Source organism: Zophobas morio, unplaced genomic scaffold, assembly GCF_036711695.1.
Source record: "Zophobas morio isolate AGI-343-1 ecotype UQ-CSIRO unplaced genomic scaffold, CSIRO_AGI_Zmor_V1 ptg000029l, whole genome shotgun sequence".
Lineage (NCBI taxonomy): Eukaryota > Metazoa > Arthropoda > Insecta > Coleoptera > Tenebrionidae > Zophobas > Zophobas morio.
The window spans coordinates 8,345,380-8,370,209 of record NW_026972134.1 but is presented as its reverse complement, the minus strand read 5'-3'; the positions used below and the strand labels follow the sequence as shown (position 1 = coordinate 8,370,209).

At 34.5% G+C, this 24,830-nt stretch overlaps 2 protein-coding genes across 5 annotated transcripts; both read left to right on the top strand.

Moving 5' to 3' along the window:
- Positions 1-226: 226 nt before the first annotated feature.
- LOC135137360 (uncharacterized) lies at positions 227-2,101 on the top strand. Its single transcript, XM_064066983.1, has 2 exons — positions 227-351; positions 1,093-2,101. Exons 1-2 carry the CDS (start codon positions 227-229, stop codon positions 2,099-2,101), a joined length of 1,134 nt encoding a protein of 377 aa, XP_063923053.1.
- An 8,782-nt stretch (positions 2,102-10,883) lies between these two features.
- On the top strand, positions 10,884-14,444 carry LOC135137584 (uncharacterized). 4 transcript variants are annotated; one of them, XR_010281874.1, is made up of 5 exons: positions 10,884-10,950; positions 11,012-11,220; positions 11,268-12,493; positions 13,561-13,909; positions 14,066-14,444. XR_010281874.1 is itself a non-coding variant. In XM_064067273.1 (4 exons), exons 2-4 carry the CDS (start codon positions 11,016-11,018, stop codon positions 14,102-14,104), a joined length of 1,470 nt encoding a protein of 489 aa, XP_063923343.1. In that variant the 5' UTR covers positions 10,884-10,950; positions 11,012-11,015; the 3' UTR covers positions 14,105-14,444. The 4 variants fall into 4 exon arrangements, 1 of the variants encoding a protein (XP_063923343.1); XR_010281873.1 differs by having other exon boundaries at positions 11,268-13,203; XR_010281872.1 differs by having other exon boundaries at positions 11,268-13,508.
- The last annotated feature ends 10,386 nt before the right edge of the window (positions 14,445-24,830 follow it).

Here is a 24,830-nt window from a genome sequence, read left to right as displayed (position 1 = left end):
GGCGGGACAAAAATCTTTATTAGCTCTACAACAATAGTAACTATAATAAGAGTTAAAGACATTATTAGAAAACAGAATTAGCTGTTGGATACACCTTACCCTTCAACCTTTGCCTTCACCCTAATTCTCTCATTAGGAATACTTTCTGTGGCATAGACAGAGATATGTAAAAGACTATTAATACAGATATTTAATGTTCTCGTGGACACATACGTTTAGGGCCAATATGTACACTGTACACAATCCATATACTGGTGCTGATATAGAAAAGGATAGACGACATAAAGTATTGCTATTGTTAGATCATACATGTTGGCTCCAGATCGGGAAAGCTCTGACCACATCTGTCTTGTACAGATGTCTGATAGACCATATAACCTTGTTGTATTTCGGAGACTATACTTCAAGATCCTTATTCATTGCCATAATAATTTTTTTCATGTAACTAAGTAGCGCAATTACAGTTGGCCTGGAAGAAACCATGCTTTTTATCAGAAATTATAGTTTTGAAGGCCGAACTGACATGATTGTACGCAATTGTTTTAAGCAACTTACTAGGTACAGACAAAATAGAAACAGGCGTACACCTAACTGTCTCCAAAAGATTACCGCATGATGAGCAAGTACAACATGTGCAAATTTCCACAACGATTGCTATTTACCGGTTCTCAAATATAAATTGAAGATCAGTTGCAATGGCAAAGTTAACGAATCGGCACACTTTTTGTAAAATAATGGAGCTTTTTTATCAGGATCATGACCCTGTTTGCATCCAACTTTAGTAAATCGTCAACAACGTCACTGCAACTAATAAAGATATCGTCAGCTTCACAACGGAATCATAACTATCATTAAAAGTAGGCGCACTCCTATCAATCACAATATACAGAGGAGAAATACCCACTAAGAGATTGTTAGACAAATTGTTATTTCATCGCCTAAATTCATAAGTAGAGACAATATATTATTTGAAGATTACGAATATCATTCCAGAAATACTTAGTATTATCCAACCTTCAGTTGTCAAATGTAGTTATTGTAGGCTTAATTCATAATTACTCAACATAATAGTATTGGTAATTTAAATAATAGACAGTTGGATCTTATTTTCTCCAACTTTCGGAAAATTCAAGTAAAATGTGAAGAAAATCCTTTTGTACGTGAAGATCCGCATCATCCGACACTCTCAATTACTGTGGAGTTTTTATTTCAACCTGAAACCGTGCCATTCCCAACTATATGTACCCCCTCTTATAACTTTCGCAAGGCCAATTTTATCACCTTGTATGAAGACCTTCTTGCTGCTGAGTGGACCTTCTTAGAACATTTTGTTGATGTCAATCAAGCCCTGGAAGCATTCTATGATCATTTACACTCCTTAATTAAAAAGTCTGTGCCACTGTATACTTCTCAGCGTAAACATTCCTATCCGCCTTGGTTTACACCATCGTTAATCGCTAGTCTAAAGACTAAGCTATTTTATAGAAAGAAATGGTTATCCTCCAAAAATGTTCTCTTTTTTAATGAATTTAAACGACTTCGAACACACTGTAAGATTCAAATTTCTCTTTGTTATCGGGCCTACATAGACAGGGTTGAACAATCAGTCTGCAATAACCCTAAAGAAATTTTCAAATACTTGCAAATGAAGCGTGGTACTACGCGAATACCGGGCAAGATGTATCAGGAAAATCTATCGTTTGAGACACCATATCAAATAGTAAATGGATTTGCACAGGTTTTCTCTGATATATATCTACCTAGTTCAAGTTATAACTTCAAAGATGATTCCTATAGCAATATTCCATCTCTCGCTTTAGTTCGAGTCCGCGAAGATGATATAATTAAAATTATGGCTTCTTTTCCCATTAAGCACACGGCTGGTGATGACCAGATACCCAGCTTTATGATTCATGATGCAAGATATGCGTTGGCTCAACCCCTGTCGGTGATCATTAATAAGGCTATTGAAAATTACACTTTTCCGAACAAATGGAAGCGAGCACGAATTGTGCCTGTGCACAAGAAGGATGATATCTCGGATCTAAAGAACTATCGACCGATAGCAATTATTTCTAACTTTGCAAAGATATTTGAGTAGGTGATTTATAAATCCATCATGAATAATGTTCGGCCCTATATATCTCAAAATCAGCATGGTTTCTTGCCTGGAAAATCTACAACCACCAATTTAATAACTATTACCCAGTTTATCTGTGAGCATCTTGACGCTAACAGTCAGGTAAATGTTGTATACACAGACTTCTCCAGTGCATTCGACACTGTGGATCATGGAATTCTGCTTCGCAAACTAAGTTCGTTTGGACTTACAAGGTCATTTATTTCTCTCATTGAATCTTACCTTTCAGATAGAGTAAACTATGTAACCTACAATGGATCTAAATCAAAAGATTATACGCCAACATCAGGTGTTCCGCAAGGATCCAATCTTGGACCTTTGTTTTTTGTCCTATTCATCAACGACCTCTTAGAGTTACTTAAGTGCCCTACACTTGCGTACGCTGATGATCTAAAAATATTTGCTTCTATTTCCTTATGTTGCTGATGTAAGATTTCTCCAGGATAATTTAAATATCATTTCACAATGGTCGTTCTCCAATCGTATGAAACTGAACATCGATAAATGTCAGTTTCTTAATTTTTCTCGTCAACTTACTCCAATGTCCTCCTCCTACTATATAAATGATCAGCCACTAGTTCAAGTTAACACAATGAAAGACCTTGGAGTGTATTTTGATTCAAAACTTACGTTTATCGACCATATTCGAGCCATATCTGCGTCGGCATCTAAATCTCTCGGATTTATAATGCGAACCTCCACCCTCTTTAAAAGTTTACCTCTGCTAAAGTCTTTGTATTTTTCTTTTGTGTTAAGCAAGCTAGAATATGCATGTGTTGTATGGTCGCCAATTTATGTGTGTCATCAACTGGCTATTGAAAAAATTCAACGACGCTTTCTCAAACTTATGTCCTTTAAGACTTATGGAGCTTACCCAACCCAGAAATGTGGACTATGACTTTTTGTTGTCCACTCATAATATATTTTCATTAGTTGAACGTAGGAAAATACATGGTGCCCACTTTATCTGGAAGCTGCTTCACAATTTTGTAGATTGTCCCGAAATTCTATCACATATAAATCTACATGTGCCAAGGCTTAATGTAAGACATGCATCAACTTTCAATTTTCCAACACCGACAACCAACGTGCTAAAGAAATCGCCTATGGTAATAATGTGCCGTGATGCTGAGGTCTTTTATAATGACATTTTTAGTGAAAAATTATAGGTGTGAGGTCAAATGTATTTATGTTGGTATTTCACTCTTTTATCTAGAGTTTTTCTTGTTAGTTATAGGTATATTAATTTCAAAGTTTTAATTGGTAATTTTATTTTTGTATGTATATATTGTTTGTGTATATTAGCGTGTTCATTGTATTCTATATGTTGTCCTCTAAGTGGGTTGTAACCTGTTGGGCAATAAAGGTTTATTATTATTATTATTATTAACATTATTATAATTAAATCATTATTATATTGTAGTACTCATGGTGTACGATTGTGCTGTGCAATACTCACTGCTTTTAAAATGAAATTACCAAACTATTAATATTAAAAATCACATCATAGTGTAACACTCGCTGAAATATTGGTCAGGTAACATTATCTTTAGATAAAATCTTCCAGAACATTAAAAACTGTTAATCTGGTATATCAATGTTTTTTAGCGCTCTTGCTCAGCATTAATCAGCTCGATATCTCTATTTTTATTTTTCGTTGTGGCGATAACTTATTTTTGCCGAGGCGATTGACAACACAGGATTTATATTATTCCGTAATATCCCAGTGACAAATTAACACCTTACCGTGGCCTCAACCCATTGTTTGTTATAATTAGTCACCACGAAGATATTGTGCCCCCGTTATTTTCCTTTTTTTTTAACAATCAATACCGATATTCCAATATGAATACCTGTTCAAATAGTAACGGCGCAGCGTAATCAAACCCAATACTTCTTCAATCAGTTACGTTGGCTGTCACGGGCATCTGCACATAAATTGTGTGGAGCTATCAGAAAGCGATGTCAAGCTAACCCGTAATAAAACCAAATCTGTAAAGTTTGTTTGTAATACCAGTTAAAAGATCTCGCTAATCTCCAATCTTCAAGCCGAATTTAATGAATCTCTCCTCGAACTCAAAGTTGAATTTCAAGTCTTCGGTGGGAACCGAACCCCACGCCTCCCGCTTGCCGAGCAGGTATCCTGATCACTAGACCACGAGGCCACTTATCTTTCTTCGCTTACCGACGTGTTATTGTGTCGCCACATTGTTAACAATAATCTCGCATCAGTTAAGCCATCTCTACCACCAAATTATGGCTCGCGGATTCAAGGTTTGGGGAAATTTTCTGCAACTAATACACACCCAAGACTGTTGTAAAGTAAAGTAGGTTATTGTTGAATTTTATAATTTCATTTCGCCATAGTTTTGTTAGCTTTATTAAATTAGGTTGCTTGTCCAAATGTTTTGTAATCGTTGAGTCCTCTGTATTGTGTAAGAAAATGGTCAGTTGCCCTCGTTACGAGGAAGTGATAAATGGAGGAGTCAACGAGGAGTAAGGAAGTGTGTGTAAAGTAATTAACCTAAATTGTAGACCCAATTACACAAGTAACATATCGTGTCTATATCAAAATGTCAAAGGTCTTAGGACGAAGATCCACGAAATTTATACCCCTATGTCCACTTACAATTATGATTTTGTCGCTGTCACCGAAACTTGGTACAGCCCAACGACTTTTTGGACTTTTGTGGAGGATAAGAAACGACAGACAAGAATGCCAGGAACAATGCTGTATGGTGGTAATCCGGTAATGAACTTTCCGATCCAGAGTCAATAGTCAACGGCTACGGGCAATATTTTAACAATGTTTATATCAAATCTCAACCAACTGCCATACAAGATTATGTTGCTGACTTTTTTATGAATTTTACGGTTACCATTCAATCACTCGAGAAGAAATCCTAAATAATCTCAAATAACTAAAAGATTCATTTACGTCGGGAATTGACGGAATACCAAGTTTTCTTATAAAGAATTGTGCTGTTTTTCTTTAACCTCCATATAATTTAATCTTGAAAACACTTACTTTCCTAAAGTCTTGTAAAAAACAGTAATTTGTCCAATTTTTAAAAAGGGCAACATTTACGAAATTGAAAATTACAGGCCGATATTTTTGCTGTGCAACTTTATCAAAGTTTTTGAGATTATATTATATAATCGGATATATCCCATCGTCAAAACAATCATATCGCGATTTCAACATGGACTCATGGAAAAGAGATCAACGGTGTCAAATTTATCGGAAGTTTTGGACAGTGGTGGTCAGCTGGATGTCTTATACACCGATTTCCAAACGGCTTTCGATCAAGTTGGCTATTTTCTCCTGCCAAATAAGTTACACCTTATAGGTTTTTCCAATCCACTGCTAAAAGTATTTTACTTGTATTTAACAGGACGAGAGCATTGCTATTCATACCAAAAGTGTCAGGTAAACTTCAACTCTTCGCGGGTTCTTCTAGTGGCAATATTTCTTCCTCTGCTTCGATTCTGCCAGCATCTAATAAAGTATTATATAAAAATCCAAAATTACGTGTATTTGGTTCACGGACATCTTTATTGTATGTATAACTCATCTCGGTTATTTTTGTCCGCCTGAGATTTTGTTGCCACAGAGCTGGCAATTAAATTGGGTCTTTTCCATTTTCCGCGTAATTTTAAAAAATTTGCAATAGTCATTAGTACACTACCTAACGTGTTTTTGCCGACTGGTTGTCTGGTGCACTGATTGTTACGAAATGTTAAGAAAAATCTTCTTTCTGATATTCGCTTTGGTCTTAATGCAGCATATTTTCGAACTATTTCTAAACACCAAGTTGTTTTTCTTCAACAATAGTAAAACTTTTAGCTTTGCCAGTTTTTGTTTCCTTAATTTTTACAACAATAACAATAACGCCTTTATCTTCAATATCGTCTACAGTGAGCTTAACCATCTCATCACTCCTCAATCCTTCAAAGAGATCCATCACAACAAGTAAATATCTGTCGCCGGGCAAATCTTTTAGAAACTGCATGACTTGTACGCCAGTCAATACTCTGGATTTTTTTCCACATGACCTTTTGAGTTTTTTTTGTAAAGATGTCAAACGGTGATAATTAGAAATGTCTATGTTGTCGTGTACTATTAAAATTGCCTTGACCATCGAATATTTTGACCATAAGGAACTGGATGAATATTTTTCTGACTAAAAATGAAGAACACAGTTAAATAATTATTTTATAAACTGAATAACTTACCAAATCTTGGAAGTAAGCCATCACAACTCTCTGACTGATAATATTTACTGAATCTTCCAATTAAGGAAGATTTTGTATTCCTTTTCGTATATGGATCTTGATGTTCCAGGTAACACATTTTGATTGGGTTTTTACGCTTTCTTCAAAATGTGTTCTGGAATTTCACAATTTTCGTCATTCATTTCCGCGGTCGAAAACATGCGTGTTGACACCACTTGAATAGACGTCGTTTACAGTAAACAATCATAGAATCTATTTGATAATAAAATCAACGCCACGTTCATTTTTATTTACGAATTAATTATACATTGTTTATTTTTAGATTTTTTCGTGAAAAATAAAAGTTTGTATGCACCACGGGCAACTTACAAAATCTAGGGCCAGAGGCCTTCGATTTTGTAAACGTTGCTCTCGAATATAAACATCTTCATTGTGCCCTTGGTATATAAATAACTATTTGATCAGTTATGCTGGAACTGGTTGTCCTTTACAAATTTTAAGCTGACACGCTTAGGTAGGGGCTGTTTCAAAAAACTGGAATTGGCATATTAAACAAGAATAAAGGCCTTTTCGGTTAGCAAATATTAAAGTGAAAATGACACTGACCCATTTTCACATCAAAGGGGAAAACTGTATGGTTATTGAAAGAAAAAATCACAGAGTTATAAAGAGTAAGTGACTCTACGTTTTTCTGCCTAGTCTCTTTTCGTACTTTTTCTGCCACTCATCACTTTATTAGTGCTTTAAGAATTTAAAATAAATCTAACTGATTTTTATCTCAAGTTTTTACATTTCAAGATTTTCATGTGCAATAAATTAGACCAATTTCACATTTAAAGAAAATATATCATGTTTTATTCGGAGAAAATTTACTTTTCCTAACTTATCTGTGTTGTATGTTGGCTTCGAGCGCTCGGTATTAAAACCTATAGATTCGCCAACAGAAAACAAAAATTATAAAGAATTATTTAGAAGCAGTTTTTTATTCTCTACAACCTTTGTGTTTAACATGGTCCTCTATAAGACAAAGAGGAGAACCAAGATTTTCAAATTTTCTTTTGTTTTTACATGCATAATCCCTATGTTCAAAAAATTGGTCTAAAGAGTTAGACAGTACTTCCCTCGCTGTCGGAAGCGTGACGACTGCGTGCCTATTATGTTTTTTTTTTCACAGTAGATTTCAAAGCATTCGCTTTTGTAGTTCCTGAGTAAACCAATAGTTGGGTCACCCTGTATATGCAAATCCAAAAAATATGAATGGAATGATAAATCACGAGAAGAGACTCATCATATTTTGTACATTTTAGATAGGGCAAACTTTGGAGCTGACGTCATCAATTTTTTGGAGGGGATAAGCAAATATATTTTGACTAAACATTTATTATGCTCTTTATAACCTTAAAACATCTGCAGGATTTCAAAGCATTCGGTTTTGTAGTTCCTGATTAAATCAATAAAATAAATTCACGCATTCATTAATTTTTTTGAGTCACCCTGTATATGCAAATCGAAAAAATTTGAATGGAATGATAAATCACAAGAAGAGACTCACCATATTTTGTACATTTTAGATAGGATTTATTCAGCCAAATTTTGTGGTGACGTCATAACTTTTTTAGGGGAGGACGACCAAATACATTGTGATCAAAAATTTACCATGCCAATGATAATTTTAAAACATCTTCAAGATTTCAAAGCATTCGGTTTTGCAGTTCCTGAGTAAATCAGTAAAATAAATTTACGCATTCATTAATTTTTTTGAGTCATCCTGTATATGCAAATCCAAAAAATAAGAATGGAGTGATATATCACAAGTACAGACGCATCATATTTTGTACATTTTAGATAGGATTTATTCGGCAAACTTTTGAGCTGACGTCATCAAGTTTTTGGAGGGGATAACCAAATATATTTGGACTAAAGATTTATGATACTCCTTAGAGCCTTAAAACATCTGCAACATTTCAAAACATTCGGGTTAGCAGATCCATAATTAAATTGCAAAATGTTGTTTTATAGTTTTGATTTTTTTTCCAAAAATCTGGAGGTTTCGGGTAAAAACTCAATTCGGAGTCGGAAACTACACGTATAGGACTATGTTATTTTATACAATTTAAGACCCATTTGCTATGTACAATTTTGAAGTGACGTTATCGATCGCATTAGGGGTTGGGATGATTAGACAAATTTTGGTTAGCGTTTTACCATCTACATGATATTCCTAATATAACTAGAAAATTTCACAACAATCGGTCCAGTACTTTCGGAGATTATCTGTCTAATAAAAATTCGGGACGGCAGACAGACGGACAGACGGACGGAAATGGGAGACCTATTTCTTCGTCTTCTAGGGGTCATGAAAGATCGAGAAAACGTAAAAGTAGAGAGTCGGCCGACGGACTCGATTACAATACTTCCTTTGCTTACGCTCGGGAAGTAATAAGCAAAAGGTCAGCTTTACATTTGGAGTAAATTTTAACCGAGTTAAAATTAGATAAAAATACTGAGATAATAAGATTCATTCGAGCAAAACAAGTTCAGAGTACAGGAATTTCCGTGACGAATTAGCGAAGTAACTTGCAAAATTGATTTAATGATTAAATCAACAATTTTGATATCAGCGATGATTAAATAATTTTCCTTGTGAATTTGTTACGATTTTCGTTAAACTAGGTTTTAGATAAACAAAAAAAGATAAACTGCGAGAACAAAAACCGTTAATCTCTTAGATTTTAAGGTGATTGAAACCCACCAAAGCATTTTACTGATGTTTCGAAACCACGAAATAAATGTATGATACGACTGATATTATTAAAAGTTTTATCACCCACAAAAAGGATGTAACTAATCAACTAGTTAATTTAGAACGCAAAAAAGATGTATCAAAAGTTCGGGAAATCATTATAACCGGCAATGAAATAGATCAGCAACATCGGAAAAACAAAATAAATCTGACGAGAAGAGTTCGAAGCTATGGCGGACAAGCATCACCAGAATACCGAAAAATCAGAAAATAATCTCTCATTATTTCGAGGGAAAATAACGCTTCTTGGATATTAGAAGAAATCAACATTCTCAGGTATCTAGTGAATACAAGTTTAAGAATTCTTTATAATCAAAATCTCTGGATAAATAAGATAGGGTAGGGAGACCATATTAGGGCACAGCTTACTGCATTGTAATTTGGAACATATGTGAAATACATAAAGTCTGAAGGACCACTGGATTACTCAAGCATCTACATATTCTGACACTAAAACATAAAAGTTCAAAAGAAGATCTTTCGTAACCGATTAGTCACGAGAAAATTATTTCTAAAAATTTCTTTTACGACATTTTATTCAAAGGATATACCTAACTTAAACTCAAAAAGTAAGTAAATAATTTAACTACTACAATTGTTGAAAATGTTGGGCATGTTTTGGGGGGGGGGGGATGCTACGGTTTTTTTTGTAAATGGGTGCTCCAAGAGGTCCAGAAGCTGCAGATTTGCACTTCGAAGAGGCTCTAGGTGATGGAGAGATGGCGAATTAACACATGCACCTTAGCGGGGAACAAAATTGGTAGAACACTTACGGCTGTAGTATAGCCCAGATTGATAGAGGTACGTCGATCGAATCGGGCTGTAGAGCGGAGTAAACGATGAAAAATAAAGTTAAAAATTAACTAACGTCAAAGTCAAAGCAATCATGGATTAGGCATTTCATTTTAAATTCAGATAGTATCAAGGTATCAGGGTATTAATATTTTGGGTTCAGAAATAATTTTCTCGTGACTAACCCTGTAAATATAGGAATATTAATGGTCTTAAAGCTGAACCTTGATGTACGGCCAAATTTGAGAAAATAGTACGAATTAAGTCCATTGTGGACAACTGGCGTCTTCAAAAAAATTAATAAACCTGTTACTTAATCTAAAATCGCCATTCTAAGATGATAATTGTTTTAAACAAACGGAACGGATAACAAATTACAATTCATTAAATATTTGTATTTCAACGGAATATATATTTCTAATCGTTTTCAGTAAACACTTCTTGATAACCAACGCGCGGAACTGTATCTCATACGCTAGAACCAGTGCTGTCGCGGCTATAGTTTGATTACAAATATATTTTTCGTTTGGACTATTTCAACATAATATAACATTTCAAGATCACAAATCTGTGTCCCTGTAGTTGAAAAATTAAAAAGGCATCACGTATTATTATTTGAAGTAATATTAATAATGTAGAAGTAGTTTTTTAACTAGCTGTAAAAACTCCTAGCGACGCACTGTGACCTTGTGGACCAGATCAAGGCATACACGCTACTCGCCATAAAATACACCTTATTTCAACTGGGGGATTGCAGCGGTGAAACAAATTCCCGCGTACTGTTGATAACGCTTGTATGATTGGTGTATGTCTGTGATTTTCGTTATTAAAAATTGTTTCAAAAATATCTTATTTACTATTATCTCAAGACTATCTTATCTCGAGTTGGTAAGCTTATCTATATTATTTAGCGTAAATTTAGTCACAACTTTGAGTAAGGAAGTTCCATCCAGCAGCGTTCAGGATTGAACTAGTTTAGGTTTGTAACAGCTTGATTAATATTAACTCTTTTAAAATACATTCAAAATAAATCAAATTAGTATTATGGACGACTTGGTAATAGGCATCGATCTGGGTACAACAAATTCCTGTGTTTCCATATATAAAAACAGAGTGATAAAAATTCTAGAAAACGAAACCGGTGGAAGAACCACACCTTCGTTCATTTTTTTTACGCCTGACGGAGAAATCGCCATCGGAGAACATGGTAGAAAGATGTCTATTCATAAACCAGAAAATGGAATTTATGGTAAAGTAAAAAATTTTTGTGATAAACCTTCAAGGAAAAGTTTTCAGAAATGAAGCGGTTGGTGGGACGCCAGTTTGACGATCCACAACTCCAAAAGAGCTTGAAGTATTTTCCTTTCAGGGTAACAGCGAGCCCCTCAAACTTTCCGCTGGTTTCTGTTAAACAAAAACAGGTAAGAATGAAGAAGTCTCCTCAAGAATTGTACACCGTGCTACTGAAAGCGCTAAAAAAATATACTGAAGAAAAACTCAAACAAACTGTCAACAAAGCGGTGATAACTGTTCCTGCTTATTTCAACGTCACCCAGCGAGAGGTAACGTTAGAGGCGGCAAAAGACGCCGGATTTACAGTCTTGAAACTTTTAAACGAGCCTACTGCTGCCGCTTTGGCTTACTACTTTGACAATGACATCGAAGAAACACACCGTTGCTTGGTGTTCGATTTAGGAGGTGGCACTTTCGATGTGGCAGTGTTAGAGAAGCGTTTCGAAAACATAGAAGTGATTTGCGTAGCCGGAGACACCCAGTTAGGAGGACATGACATTGACACGTGTCTTTTGAATTACGTTTACCGAATACTTCGAACCCAGTATGGCTACGACCCGGAAGCCGATCCCGACGATAAACGAATATTACGCAACAAATGCGAAAATGCGAAAAAGGAACTATCCACAATTCCGAAAACCTTGATAACGTTCAACGGAATGGTCCCTAACTATAATAAAATCACCATCAGTCTTACGAGAGAACAGTTCGAAGAAATAGCGGACAAGTTATTTGAAAAAACCATAGCCGTTCTGGACAAATGCTTAAAAATGTCGAAAATTTCGAAACAATCCATCCATGAAGTGATTTTGTGTGGTGGTTCCACCCGCATACCGAAAATTCAAAAACTGGTTTCTGATTATTTCGAAGGAAAAGAATTGAACAAGTTCGTCAATCCCGATGAATGTGTGGCTGAAGGAGCAGCCTTACAAGCGGCCATGTTGTCCACGTGTCAAAAACAAGAAATCCAAGAAATTCGCATGATCGATGTTGTTCCTTTATCTATCGGTGTTCAGGGGACGACTTTCTGTCACAACATGTTGTTTCTTATTAAGAGGGGCACGAAGCTACCCACGAGCGCAAGCCAAACTTACATAAACATAGAAACTGATGAAACCACCTTTTCGTTTGAAATATATGAGGGAGAACGGTTAGATGTTAGAAAAAATCGCCACTTAGGCACAATCTCACTAACTAACGTAGAAAAGGCACCACCTCTTCAGAAACAGGTAATTTTAACATTGTTCATCGACCAAAACGGTATACTAACCGCAGAAGCCACGGAAACGTTCCGAAATAATACAAAAACGGTAAAAGTAAATTACACTCGCGGAGACAGGAGTGATGGGGATATTCAAAATTCTTTACTGGATGCTGCAGAAAACCAAAAAAGTGATAAAGAATTTATACAGTTTGTTCAGTATAAGGGTTATTTGATACAATATTGTATAGGTGTTATGTTCAACTTGGATGAAAAAATGTTAACAGATAGATACGCAGAATTGTACAACTTTTGTAAAGTTACTAAGAAAACGGCAGAAACTTTAGAAACGTGTGATGAAGTTCGCACGAAGGAACTTATTGAAGAATGTAAACGACGGTGTGAAAACATAATAAGATCTTATCGTTTTAGTGATATACCCAGGGATTGTGATTATGTGAAATGGTCGTAATTTGGACTTTGTGAACATTTACGAATGGATTTTTTTATTAATATTTAATAAACGAAGATGTGTACTTTAAAATGGTGCCTTATATTTATACACAACTACACGAGCAAAAAATACAAACACTAAAATTATTAGACATTCACCCTATTATTTATAAACCGTTCAGAATGTTTCTAGGCAAAGCTAGGCCATGTAAATCTGCTAATATGGTTGCAACCGATTTCGTATATGCAAAGATACCTCATGAAACACGATATTTATCATATTAGGTAAAGTTGTTTTTAATGTAAAGTTACAAAAACCTAACAAAAACTGTAACATTGTTGCCAGTAATTTGACACTTTGTGTTTTCCATTCTAATAAGTTCAATTCAAAGCAATGACGTAAACAATTATTATTTTAGAATTTAATAAACATAAACTGTTATAAAGTCTACCTGATTAAAAACTAAACAAGAATTCTATATATACTTCGATGATGTTGGAAATTTTTTCTAAACAAAATACCATATGTAACACTTTACTCAAAAATTTGTGAAGTAAATATGCAGCAAGATCGAGAACTATAGTATAATGTGCATAAAATAAAATGGTTATTTAAAAACTGGTAATACCTATTCCTTTCAGTTAAACAATTTCTCAAATTAAGAAAAAGATGCTCTGGTGCGTTTACGCTTTAGTATTTTATTCCATTTCGATTATTTCACTGACTTTGGATCAGATTCATCTAGTGAAATACTCAAAGAAGAAATGTCTTGATATGAAAAATTTCCCATATGTGGTTTTCCAGTCTGAAAAAATAAGTTTTCACAATGTCCACAAGAATTTTGCCACATGTTTGGAGTACATTTAAAAAGAGCTTGAAGCCATAAATTTTCCACCCTATCCTTGGATGAAGGCGGAGAATATGTGTTGTAGTAATTGTTACAAAACCCCCACGCCATTTCCTTCGGGTTGTATTGACAATTGTATGGAGGTAAAAGGTTTAATTAAATCCCACTATTGTTTTTTTGGAAATTTTTATTATTATATATATATTATTTTTATTTTATTAAATGCTTATTATGTTAGTACGAGGAGTAATAATATTAAGTACATTTTTAATACGAACGCTTACTTTATTTGCCTTCAGATCAGGACACTCCAGACGACCACGCAAGATTTTGTATAAAAACAACACTGATTACCGTTTGCGGCGAGACATTAACGAATCCATTCAGCAACAGATCGTGCGGAAAACCCCTAGGAGGATAAATATTATCACTGAACAATACCAATGATTTTGGAAATCGACTTAGACTTTTTTCAAGAGCGACTACCTATATAAATTATACTGTGGTGACCACACAAGTCGAGATCTGACAAAAGTTATGTACAATAATTTGAGAGTTTCAGTATCACTGAATGCATGTTCATTGAGAATAACAAAACCCAGAGAACGAAAAGCTGAGCTAGCAATAGATTCAATATAATATTTTATTTAAGGTAAAGAATATAAAAATATAAAATTATTTCAGCGTTTTATTTAGAGCATTTTTTTTTTCTAAAAATCAAAATATAAAAATATCTTAAAATGGACTGCAAATGCCGTTTCTAAGACGTCAATACATCACGTCAATAATAATTCGTTACAAAATGACGACTCTGATAAGACTTCAGTACTTTACGTCAATAGTTCGTTACAAACTGACGTCATCTGGACGAGACTTTTGACTGTCATTGGTACGTCAATACATCAATATCACGTGAAATCTTTGGTCACTGTGACGTAATTGATGACCATTTATTCACGTGAAAAAGACAACATCATGTTGCCTGAGTATGAGCCCCAAGATCACGTGCAACGTCAGATCTTGTAAGGATGCGGTTATCAACATTATGATTAAATTTTATATCCCTAGTTTTTCGACTGCATGTCATAAGATAATATTTATCTTTGTTTAGTAAGAGTAACAAATGATTATCTATACACCATTGAAAGGCTTTATCAATGTTTTGTTGCGAAGATAGACAGTCATCATAGCATTACATAACACAATAGATCTTCAGGTCATCTACAAATACAAGAGAATGAACATCAATTATGTCATTGATAAACATACCAAACAACAGCGGCCCCAAAACAGAGCCCTGGGGTACTCCAGACTGCTGAAAAAACAACTTTCATTTGAAACCATTAACAGTAACAAACAGAGAACGATCATTTAAATATGACTATAATTATCTAGCGCTTCAGATAAAAAGTGTGTAATGGAAATCAAGTCAGTTTGTGTAGACCTTCTTTAACAAAGTCGTGTTGATTAACTTCAATCATTTAATATTAATAATAATAATAATAATAATAATAATTCTAAACATAAGTAATAATTAATAATTACTCTCTTGCGAAGATACTTAAAGCTAAATACTTAAGATCTTTTATATTTATATTAAAAATGTCACAATCTCTCAGTTTGTTGTTAAAATTACTACACATAACATTAATCGGGCTTTTTACCAAAATATTTGTGCGAGCGGTGGATAGATGCCAAGGTAAAGAGTGTCTATTATTTACACGTGGTACATGAAAGAAGATTTTGGCCAAAAGTTCACTGCAGTCAATTTTATAATTGACGATTTTAAAAAGAAACATTACAGCACTAACTTTTCTTCTAGCATGTAAAGACGGTATATTAAACTCTCTTTGAAGTATCAAATTGTCACATCCTCTAGCAGGGTAGGTGCCATATTTTTTAAACCATAAATATTTAAGAAATTTTTTTTGAACTGATTCGACGACATTAATATAGCAATAATAGATTGGATACCAAATTAGGCAACCATACTGTAAGCGTGATAAAATGTACGTATTAAACAGCATTTTCATAGGTTCAGTAGAAGTGAAGTCACGACATTGTCTAATTATAAATCCAAGCAAAGAGAGTGAATGTTTTACTACTTCATCAATATGGAACCGAAAAGAGAGCCGAGAATCAAAATAAATTCCCAAATCTTTTATAACATCACACCTGGTGACGTGTTCTCCATTTATTGTGTAATCAAAAACAATAAGAGATTTTTTATTACCAAATGACACAATTTTACATTTACTAATATTCAAGAAAAAGTTATTATTAGAACACCAAATTGTAAGTTTATGTAAGTCCTCCTGAAGTTGCAAAGCATCATTAAGATCATTTATAATACAAAAAAGCTTAGCATCATCTGCATATAATAGAATGTGACAATTCAGTGAATCAGGGAGATCATTGATAAAAACAGAAAAAAGTAGGGGCCCAAGATTGGAGCCCTGGGGAACACCAGATACTGCCTTAAAGAAGAATGATGAAAAACCATTGTAAAAAACGTATTGCAATCTATCACTTAAGTATGATCTTATAAGTTCCAAAAGTTTACCAGAAAAACCGTACGATTCTAACTTTAACAATAATAACCTGTGATCAATTCGGTCTAAGGCCTTTGCAAAGTCTGTGTAAACAGTGTCAACTTGGGACTGATTGTCAAGTGCCTCTGAAAGAAATTGTGAAAAACATGTGAGATTTGTTTCAGTGGAGCGTTTACTCATAAAACCATGCTGTTGAGGTGTTATGTAATTCTGAATATGAAAATAAATATGCGAGTACAGAACTATCTCAAAGATTTTAGCGAAGTTTGAAATTATGGATATTGGTCGATAATTACTGACATTCGATTTTTCACCTGATTTAAATATCGGGGTAACTTTAGAGGTTTTCCATTTTGAGGGAAAAGTACCAGTACTAAGAGCAACATTAAAGATTATTGACAGAGGCTGGACAAACAAACCTGCACAGTCACGTAATAGAAAGCTTGGTATTTGATCTGGCCCTGCTGTAAAAGAATTTTTAATATTACGTAAAGCAGACAAGATGTCTTTATCAGTGATTTTACTGATATTTATGGGAAGAGAGTGAACTCCAGTTGTAAATTTTTGTGACGATGAATTTTGCGACGAAGTGTAAGAAGTCTGAAAATACATAGCGAATGCATTAACTATGTCATTAGGTGAATTTAATATATTATCATTGTAAGCCATCTTACCCGGAATTCTTGTAAGACCTTTTTTTGATTTAACATAAGACCAAAATATTTTAGGATCTTTGGAAATATTTGTTTGCATAGAGTCAGTATATTTTTTGTAAGCAGCTTTTATTTGGTTTTTAATAATCTTACGGTAATATTTAAATTTAGAGTAGTAAAATTCGTTAAGTGACTGTTTAAATTTTTTGTGATAATAAGATTTAAATTTAATATTTTTAATAATAGAGAGATCGAACCAAGGTGGATACTGTACTTTATCTTGATGATTATGATATACTGGAACATGCTTATCCAAAACTTGATATAAAATGTCATAAAAACGCTCGGTTAGAATATCAATGTCATCAGAAGTATTTAAAACTGACCAATCAATGTTACACAGATCATGATAGAGGAAGTGAAACCTGGCTTTTTTAAAGTTATATACACTAGTATTAGGTGAATTATTAGCGGGGAAGCTATTAAATGTAGTGTTAGTTATGTTAACCACAATAGAGAGAGCAGGGTGGTAGCTGTCCTCTACAATTAAAGGGGAATCATCATGTTTGACAGAACAATCAACATTGGCAAAAACAAGATCTAGTAGCCTGCTGTTTCTATTTTTAATAACATTGTATTGCTCTAAATTTAAAAATTTACAAAAATTATTAAGAGTATTAACAAGAATATTATCATTGTTTATTATGAATTCTGGAACGTTAAAGTCACCCAGTAATAAGAAATTTTCATTTGTATTAAAGTTATCTTCAAAATATTCACAAAACCTTAACAACTCATTAAGTGATGGAGTTCTACAAAAATAAACAACAAAAATGTGTAAAAAGGTACCATTTAAAAAACATTTACAACCTACAATTTCAATCATATCCAGATCATTCCGTAATTGACTTAAATCAACAATTGTCACAGGTATATGGGTTCTCAAAGCAAGCAAAACACCACCTCCTCTGGACAAGTTCAATGCATTATACTTAATTACGGTCACATCTAAAAATTGTATATAAGTGAGGAGGGAAAATTTCGGAATCAGAAATAGAGTCTTGTAACCAAGTCTCTGTGATGCAAATAATGTCATAAGTTAAATCTAAAACCGAAATTGAAAGTTGGCTTAGTTTGTTTCGGATACTCCGTGTATTTTGATAATATAAAGAAGTAGATGAAATGTTGGGCTTTACGATTTTAAATGATTGGATACTTTTATAACGCGCGGAATACCTTTGACGAACTTAATTTGAAGATCGCTCTCCCCTTCAGCTTCTCTACGTTGTAACTCTTGCTTCACATTCCGAAAATATGCATTTTGTTTCGGCGTTTTGTCAGAGGATACCTTTACATTATGAAAACGCTGACTTTTCTGTATTCTGTTACGGTTTTCTTTTACCTTACGCAACACAGAAAGGACATGGTCCGGATTATCCAGAATAATACGAATAGGACGCGGAAGGGACCTATTGGGATCAAATTTGCCTAGTCGATTACACTTAAGGACAGTTGTAGTTGGTTCATCCTTATTTCCAAATTCGGCCAAAAATTCTTTCACGTAATCTAAGTCCTTAGAGATCTTTCCTGCGGGCGGCAATGTGGATGATTGTTCAGGAATACCATAAAATATCAAATTAGATTTACGAATCTGACGATCAGTCACTTCTTGAACAATTTCTTCGTAGTTGGTATCAGCGGGGACATTTTTCGCTTCCAGTAGTTGTTCTTGTAGAGTTTTTACCGAGTCTGATAACTTATCAATCAGTAACTTAAGTTGAGGAATAATTTCACAGCACTTGCAAGGAGATGCGGTGTTTGATTTTACAAGATTTCTGCAAGTATGACACTTCCATTCAAGACCGGTTATAGATTTAAAATTGTCGTATTGGCCCTTAGATATGTCTACACATTTAATGTGATAACACACACCACACTGCGAACATTTTAGTCCTGGGACTGTGGGAGTTATGAAACTATCGCACGTGCCACACGTCTGTGGCATCTTGACACACTCAGATTAAAGATTTATAAAAGTTTTTACAACTATGCCGAAAAATGTAGATAATTTGACAATGAAATTAGCGCAGCACCAAGAATACGTCTGCACAGGTCAACGGTATCGACTTTTTTGATGTACATCAATAATTTTTATTCAGAGTCACTGTCAGCATCAATTAGTGAAATCAAAATTTGTCTCTTTATTTGTTTCTTTTTGGACTTGTTTTTTGTTTTTTCAACATTCCTGCCACCATTCCACCAAAAAGGTCATATGTATCCTCTAATGTCGGTGCTTGTATTCATTTTCTGAAAGCTTATTCAATCACATCTTTCATATTTTTCTTTATTTGCGGAAACCACTTGGCTCTGGTGACATATTGTTTCTTACCGACCACTCTCTCTTCTATAAGACACTGGGGTTCTTATTATCTCAACTTCATCCTGAATTTCTATACGATGTCAGAGATATCAAGACTCAATTCAGAATTTATTGCCAGATCATACTACGAGTACCTACCTATCGACTTCAGCCTTTATATCTGGTTTTTCTTAAACCTTTGCAGAATTATTATGTGCAAACCCAAGAATTATGGATGCGTGCTAATCCTGAAACTCCGATATCTGTTTATAATGTGGCAGCACTGATAGGAGAAGCATACGGTCGTGCAGCCACTGTTGGAACTGCAGCAAGAACCTTCAGGAGAGCAGGAATTTGACCAGTAAACCGTCATAAATTCCAAGATCATGACTTTGCACTATCTACTATTTTACAATATGATTTTCCAATCTAAATACTACAGCCCTAGTTTCCCACTGCACACCACCTTTAATATCTGAAGATAAGCATCACCCCGCTCTCCATCTAAACTTTAATTTTGCTATGCCTAGTATCACTTCTAAGTTTCCGTTAGCAAAAAAACTTCGCTATAACTTTCGCAAGGCCAACTTTTTAAAATTATATCATGACATCAACAACGCGGATTTGTCTTTTTTAGAAAGTCAGGAAGATGTAAATATTGCTCTTGAGGGTTTTTGTTCTTGTCTTTATAAATTATTTGATACATCTGTTCCACGTATAACCTCTAGCTCTTTGAAATTTCCACCTTGGATTACTTCTAAGATTAAACAGAACATAAAAACAAAAGACTGTTACAGGCGTAAATGGATTACATTTAAGGATTCTAAATTCTATATCGAATTTAAACGATTAAGAGCTATTATTAAAAAACAAATGGATAATGCCTACCAACTGTATCTAAATCATGTCCAGAGCAATATCAAATCTGATCCTTCATCTTTATGAAGCTTTCTACATTTGAAAAATGGCACTTCTAGAATACCGGGTCAGTTAAGAGACAATAATGGAAATATATTTTCGAAACCTCAGGATATTGTGGATGCATTTGCTACTACCTTTGCCAATGTATTTACTGTTAACAACTCTACGCACATAGAGTCTACTTCTATTTCTTCAAATTCTTTCTCAATGTCTTCCGTCAGCACAAAGGAGTTAATTCTGATCATGTCAAATTTATCCAACAAACAAACATGTGGTGATGACTTAGTCCCTAGTTTCTTGATACGTGACTGTAGATATGCACTTGCCCAACCTTTGTCCATCATAATTAACAAGGCACTTAAAACAAGTACATTCCCGGACCTTTGGAAAATTGCAAGAATCAGTCCTGTTTTTAAAAAGTGTGATCCATCTTTATTAGCGAACTATCGTCCTATTTCCATTCTAAGCAATTTTGCCAAAGTATTTGAACAGACATTATATAGTTGCATTTTCAATAATACTCGTTCACATATCAGTTTAGGAGAGCATGGATTCAGAACTGGTAGATCTACATCTACAAACCTTGCAGTGCTTGTTCAAGATCTAAGTGTTGCACTTGATAAACGAGAACAAATAGACGTAATATATACTGACTTTTCCCGAACTTTTGATGTTCTTCCTCACGACATTCTGTTAGGCAAACTTAATAACTTTGGATTTAACTATCCCCTTCTCAAACTGATGGAATCACACTTAATAAACCGTAACAACTATGTATTTTACAATGGTTTTACCTCTTTTCGTTTTTTGTCAAGGTCTGGAGTCCCACAAGGCTCTAACCTTGGGCCTCTCCTCTTCAGTCTATTTATCAATGACCTTTTGGAATCTTTAAATTGCAGTATTTTAGCTTATGCTGATGATCTGAAAATTTATTCTAAAATCTCAAGTCTTTATGATGCTGAGCTTTTACAACGTGAACTTATGAAAATCGTGGAATGGTGCAATCAAAATAAACTTATTATTAATATTAGTAAATGTTGCTACATTTCATATTGTCGAAAACTTAATATCGTTGATTTTTCTTATTCAATAGAAGGTACACCGTTAGAACGAAAAACATCGATCAAAGATCTAGGAGTTACTTTTTATAGCTGCTTGACTTTTGATATTCATCTTACCAACATTTGTTTTGATGTTGACAAATAAGATAAAAATCTGTACTTTTCATTTAATTTAATTGACTGATGATTATGATACAAATCAATTTTGTAATAATGAGGTTAGTCTATGAATGTTGTATGTTACTTCATTTTGTTGTGTTCATGTTTTAAGAGATTTTTATATGAAGCTGTGATATGATCTTGTTAATTTACATAATTAATAGGAGTAGGAGTAGGACATACCCACCTGCTTGCCATGTTTTCTTCATGTACCTGCTATAGATCTTATAGCCCTGTTGGTCGTATATCGCGTTTATCGTTAGCATATAGTGATATTGATATAGTGGGTGTCTGTCTCACTTCTTTCAAGCGCAATATTCGGACTACACTGTCAACTAGTTTTTAATATTTTTATTTTTTTTTTGTGTGTTTGGTCTATGTTATCTATTTACATATTTTTTAGAGATGTACCGACTGTAGGTCTGGCCGACTAGCCGACTAGCTGATTGTTCGGCCAGTAAAAACCGACTAGTCGGCCGACTGTTCGGCTTTGCTAAAACCGGTTTATAAACGCGACAGTGTGTTTTTTTTTCTACGAGTATTTCTCTGACTGCCTTAAAAATTTGTTTTTTTTTTAAATAAAAGGAATAACCAAAGTTCCTTTGTTTTCCAAAAAATGTGTTAAAATTTGTTTGGATAATTTTAACATTTAATTTTTTGCAGTAACTCAGTACAAAAATAAAAATTAACACAATTTAGATCCAGTTTATACAATATTTTAACTGAGATTAAGTTGATCGCGCATTTAACAAGGCCATTAGCGACGTCTGATTGGCGTAGAGTCGGTCACATGGTACTTTAATGCGGTGTTAAAAATTAAATCGCAATTAAATATTTAATTGAGGTTCTGTAAACCGGGTTTAATTGTTTTATATACTATTTTAATTTTAATAAAAAAAGCCGACCGATCGGCTCTTTAGCCGACCAGTCGCCGACTGTGAGCCGACGATGAAAAACGGCCGAATAGTCGGCTTATCCGACCGGTCGGCCACTAGTCGGTACATCCCTAATATTTTTCCATTTTTGTAACTGGTCTAACCGTTAAATAAATCATTATTATTATTATTATATCTTTTATTTTAGATATCTGTAATATATAAACTGTGACTAGTAGGTACATAGACAATTACCTGTATAATTTGTTAAATTCTAAATAAGTTCTATATGCTTTCTGCAGATAATTGTTGAACAAATGGCTCCAACTAAAGTGTTCTCAAAATGTTTGTTTCAGCTTAATTTTATATCTCTAGCACTTTCATGCATAATAATCAAAACCCTTTATTTTCGTGAAGACTCGACGTCCTAGTCATTCCTCAGTGAAATCCAGAATCCAGATAATTCAACTTTCCAGACAAAACTTAGTAGGCACGTTGTAATTTATTAAGCATACCATCACCTGTAGGAAGGATTAGGTACTTATGCAATAAACTAAACCTTAATTCGCACTTACGATCTTTATTTTTAATTGTGTTGCTGAAAGACCCAGTAGTAGTGGTATGTACAACAACCTACTTCGGTAATCTTGGCTGATAATAAAAAGGAGGTAAGCACATGTTGTTTTGAGTGGAAAATATTGTTGAATTACAATTTATAATAAACAACAATTTTACTGGCGATCGTAACGACGCAATTAAGCAGTTACTATAAAATTCAATGCAAACTTCAAAAATTAAACACACCACAATAGGTAGTTTTAGATCACAGACTACCTCCGGTTTTAGATGTATAGTTTGCGAGTCCAATTTGGCGCCTTGTCGGGCACACATTTCGTATCCCCGCTACAGTCCTTTCTTCATATAGGCTATATACCTACATACAACATATCACTGGGCTAGGGTGAATCCATGGTTCCCGCCCTCCACTCTGGGTGAACGCGGATTGGCCTGAAAGCGGCCTTTCGTGGTTAAGGCTCCTCCTTACAGTCTTTAAAACACGTCAAAATCCACAAAACTATAAAGTAATTATTTTACCATCTATAAAATGCTGATAGTGTAGAAAATATTGTTACTTACCTCTGGAGTTATCTTCATTTTTTTTTGTAACACGATTCATATTTTAGTTATTGTTGTGTATATAATAAGCCGGCTCGTATATACCTATTATAGGAGTATGTACCTAATAATAGCCACTCGGTTGCGTCGTGTTTTATAAGTCGAAAATTTTATTTGGTGGCGTTATTACAATTCAAGCGGAAACTATTAACGATAATAACTAATAACATTTATACCTATTTGCACAAATCTATTTTAACTTCGACTTATTTTATCTACGTCTCTCCACCAGAAAATTAAAAACTGTAATCAGTTAATAACTTTGTAAGGATCCAATTCGAATTTTTAAATTTCAAACGAATTCCGCGCGCACAAGAAACGGTTAGTGAGAAGAAGGAGAGGTTGGCAACCAACCACCCCAAAGAAACAGAGATGCGCAAAGCGAGGGTGATATTGTCTTGAAAACGGTCACTTCCTTTTGATCGCTTGGAGAGAACGGTCGACTTCTTTTCGAGCGCTTCGAGCAACAGGTTGTATTTTTAATTGTGAATTATTCTGTGCCTTTTGCTGTTGTGTTTTGTTTTTCCAGTGTTGATCTGTTCCATTGGAAAACTTAGCAGCCCCCGTTGAGCCATTGGGTGTTCCTGATTTCTCATCGTTCTTACGACGAGGTTTTTGTGTTCCTGTTGGCGGTAAGCCGTGTCGAAATATTCGCATCTTTGGAGAGGTATGTTTTGAACACCTGTTTTGGCGGCGAGTTCAAGCCCCGACGATGCTTCTGGCCTCGTGACATCGACGCGTGCGCTTTTTTTTCCACTAATCTCGTTTTTTTATCTTTCATTTAAAATCCATCGCAGTAGGGCTTTACAGGAAGTGATTTCTAGTTCGGGCCATGCTTTATTTAGCTATATTTGTGAAATCTGTATTTTGGATGGCGGCAAACGAGTTGTTATTTTCACCGTTCTTTGTTCAGGCAGCGGCCATTTTGAAGCGTCCATTTGTTTCTTTTAATCGAGCACATGTTTTAACTGAATCTATTGAACAAATTAACAACATTGTGGGTCATGGGGGGACGTGCCTTTATTCCTTGGATTTAGCACATCGTTTATACAACGCCACAGGATTCATCGTATTTTTGCATCGCATATTTTCGACGCCTATTATTTGGAATGACGAATTCGTCCAACGCCATTTTGGATCTGCAGATTGTCTGCCATGTTTGTTTATGTGTTTTGTTTGGGGAAATGTATGTGTAATAATGGCCCACAATGCATTTAAATAATTTCACGTTTGAATTTTAACCAATAACTTGACTGGACACGAATTAATATTAATCACATGTAAATCTGTTAACTTTACACTCTTTCA

What these genes read in the sequence shown, in the direction of transcription:
- LOC135137360 (XM_064066983.1), top strand. Translation starts at nt 227, where the DNA reads ATGTACACTGTACACAATCCATATACTGGTGCTGATATAGAAAAGGAT. An exon ending in GCTCTGACCACATCTGTCTT is followed by an intron (nt 352 to 1,092) that starts GTACAGATGTCT and finishes TTTAAATAATAG; the next exon opens with ACAGTTGGATCTTATTTTCT.
- LOC135137584 (XM_064067273.1), top strand. Translation starts at nt 11,016, where the DNA reads ATGGACGACTTGGTAATAGGCATCGATCTGGGTACAACAAATTCCTGT. An exon ending in ACCAGAAAATGGAATTTATG is followed by an intron (nt 11,221 to 11,267) that starts GTAAAGTAAAAA and finishes AAAAGTTTTCAG; the next exon opens with AAATGAAGCGGTTGGTGGGA. An exon ending in CACCACCTCTTCAGAAACAG is followed by an intron (nt 12,494 to 14,065) that starts GTAATTTTAACA and finishes ATTTGCCTTCAG; the next exon opens with ATCAGGACACTCCAGACGAC.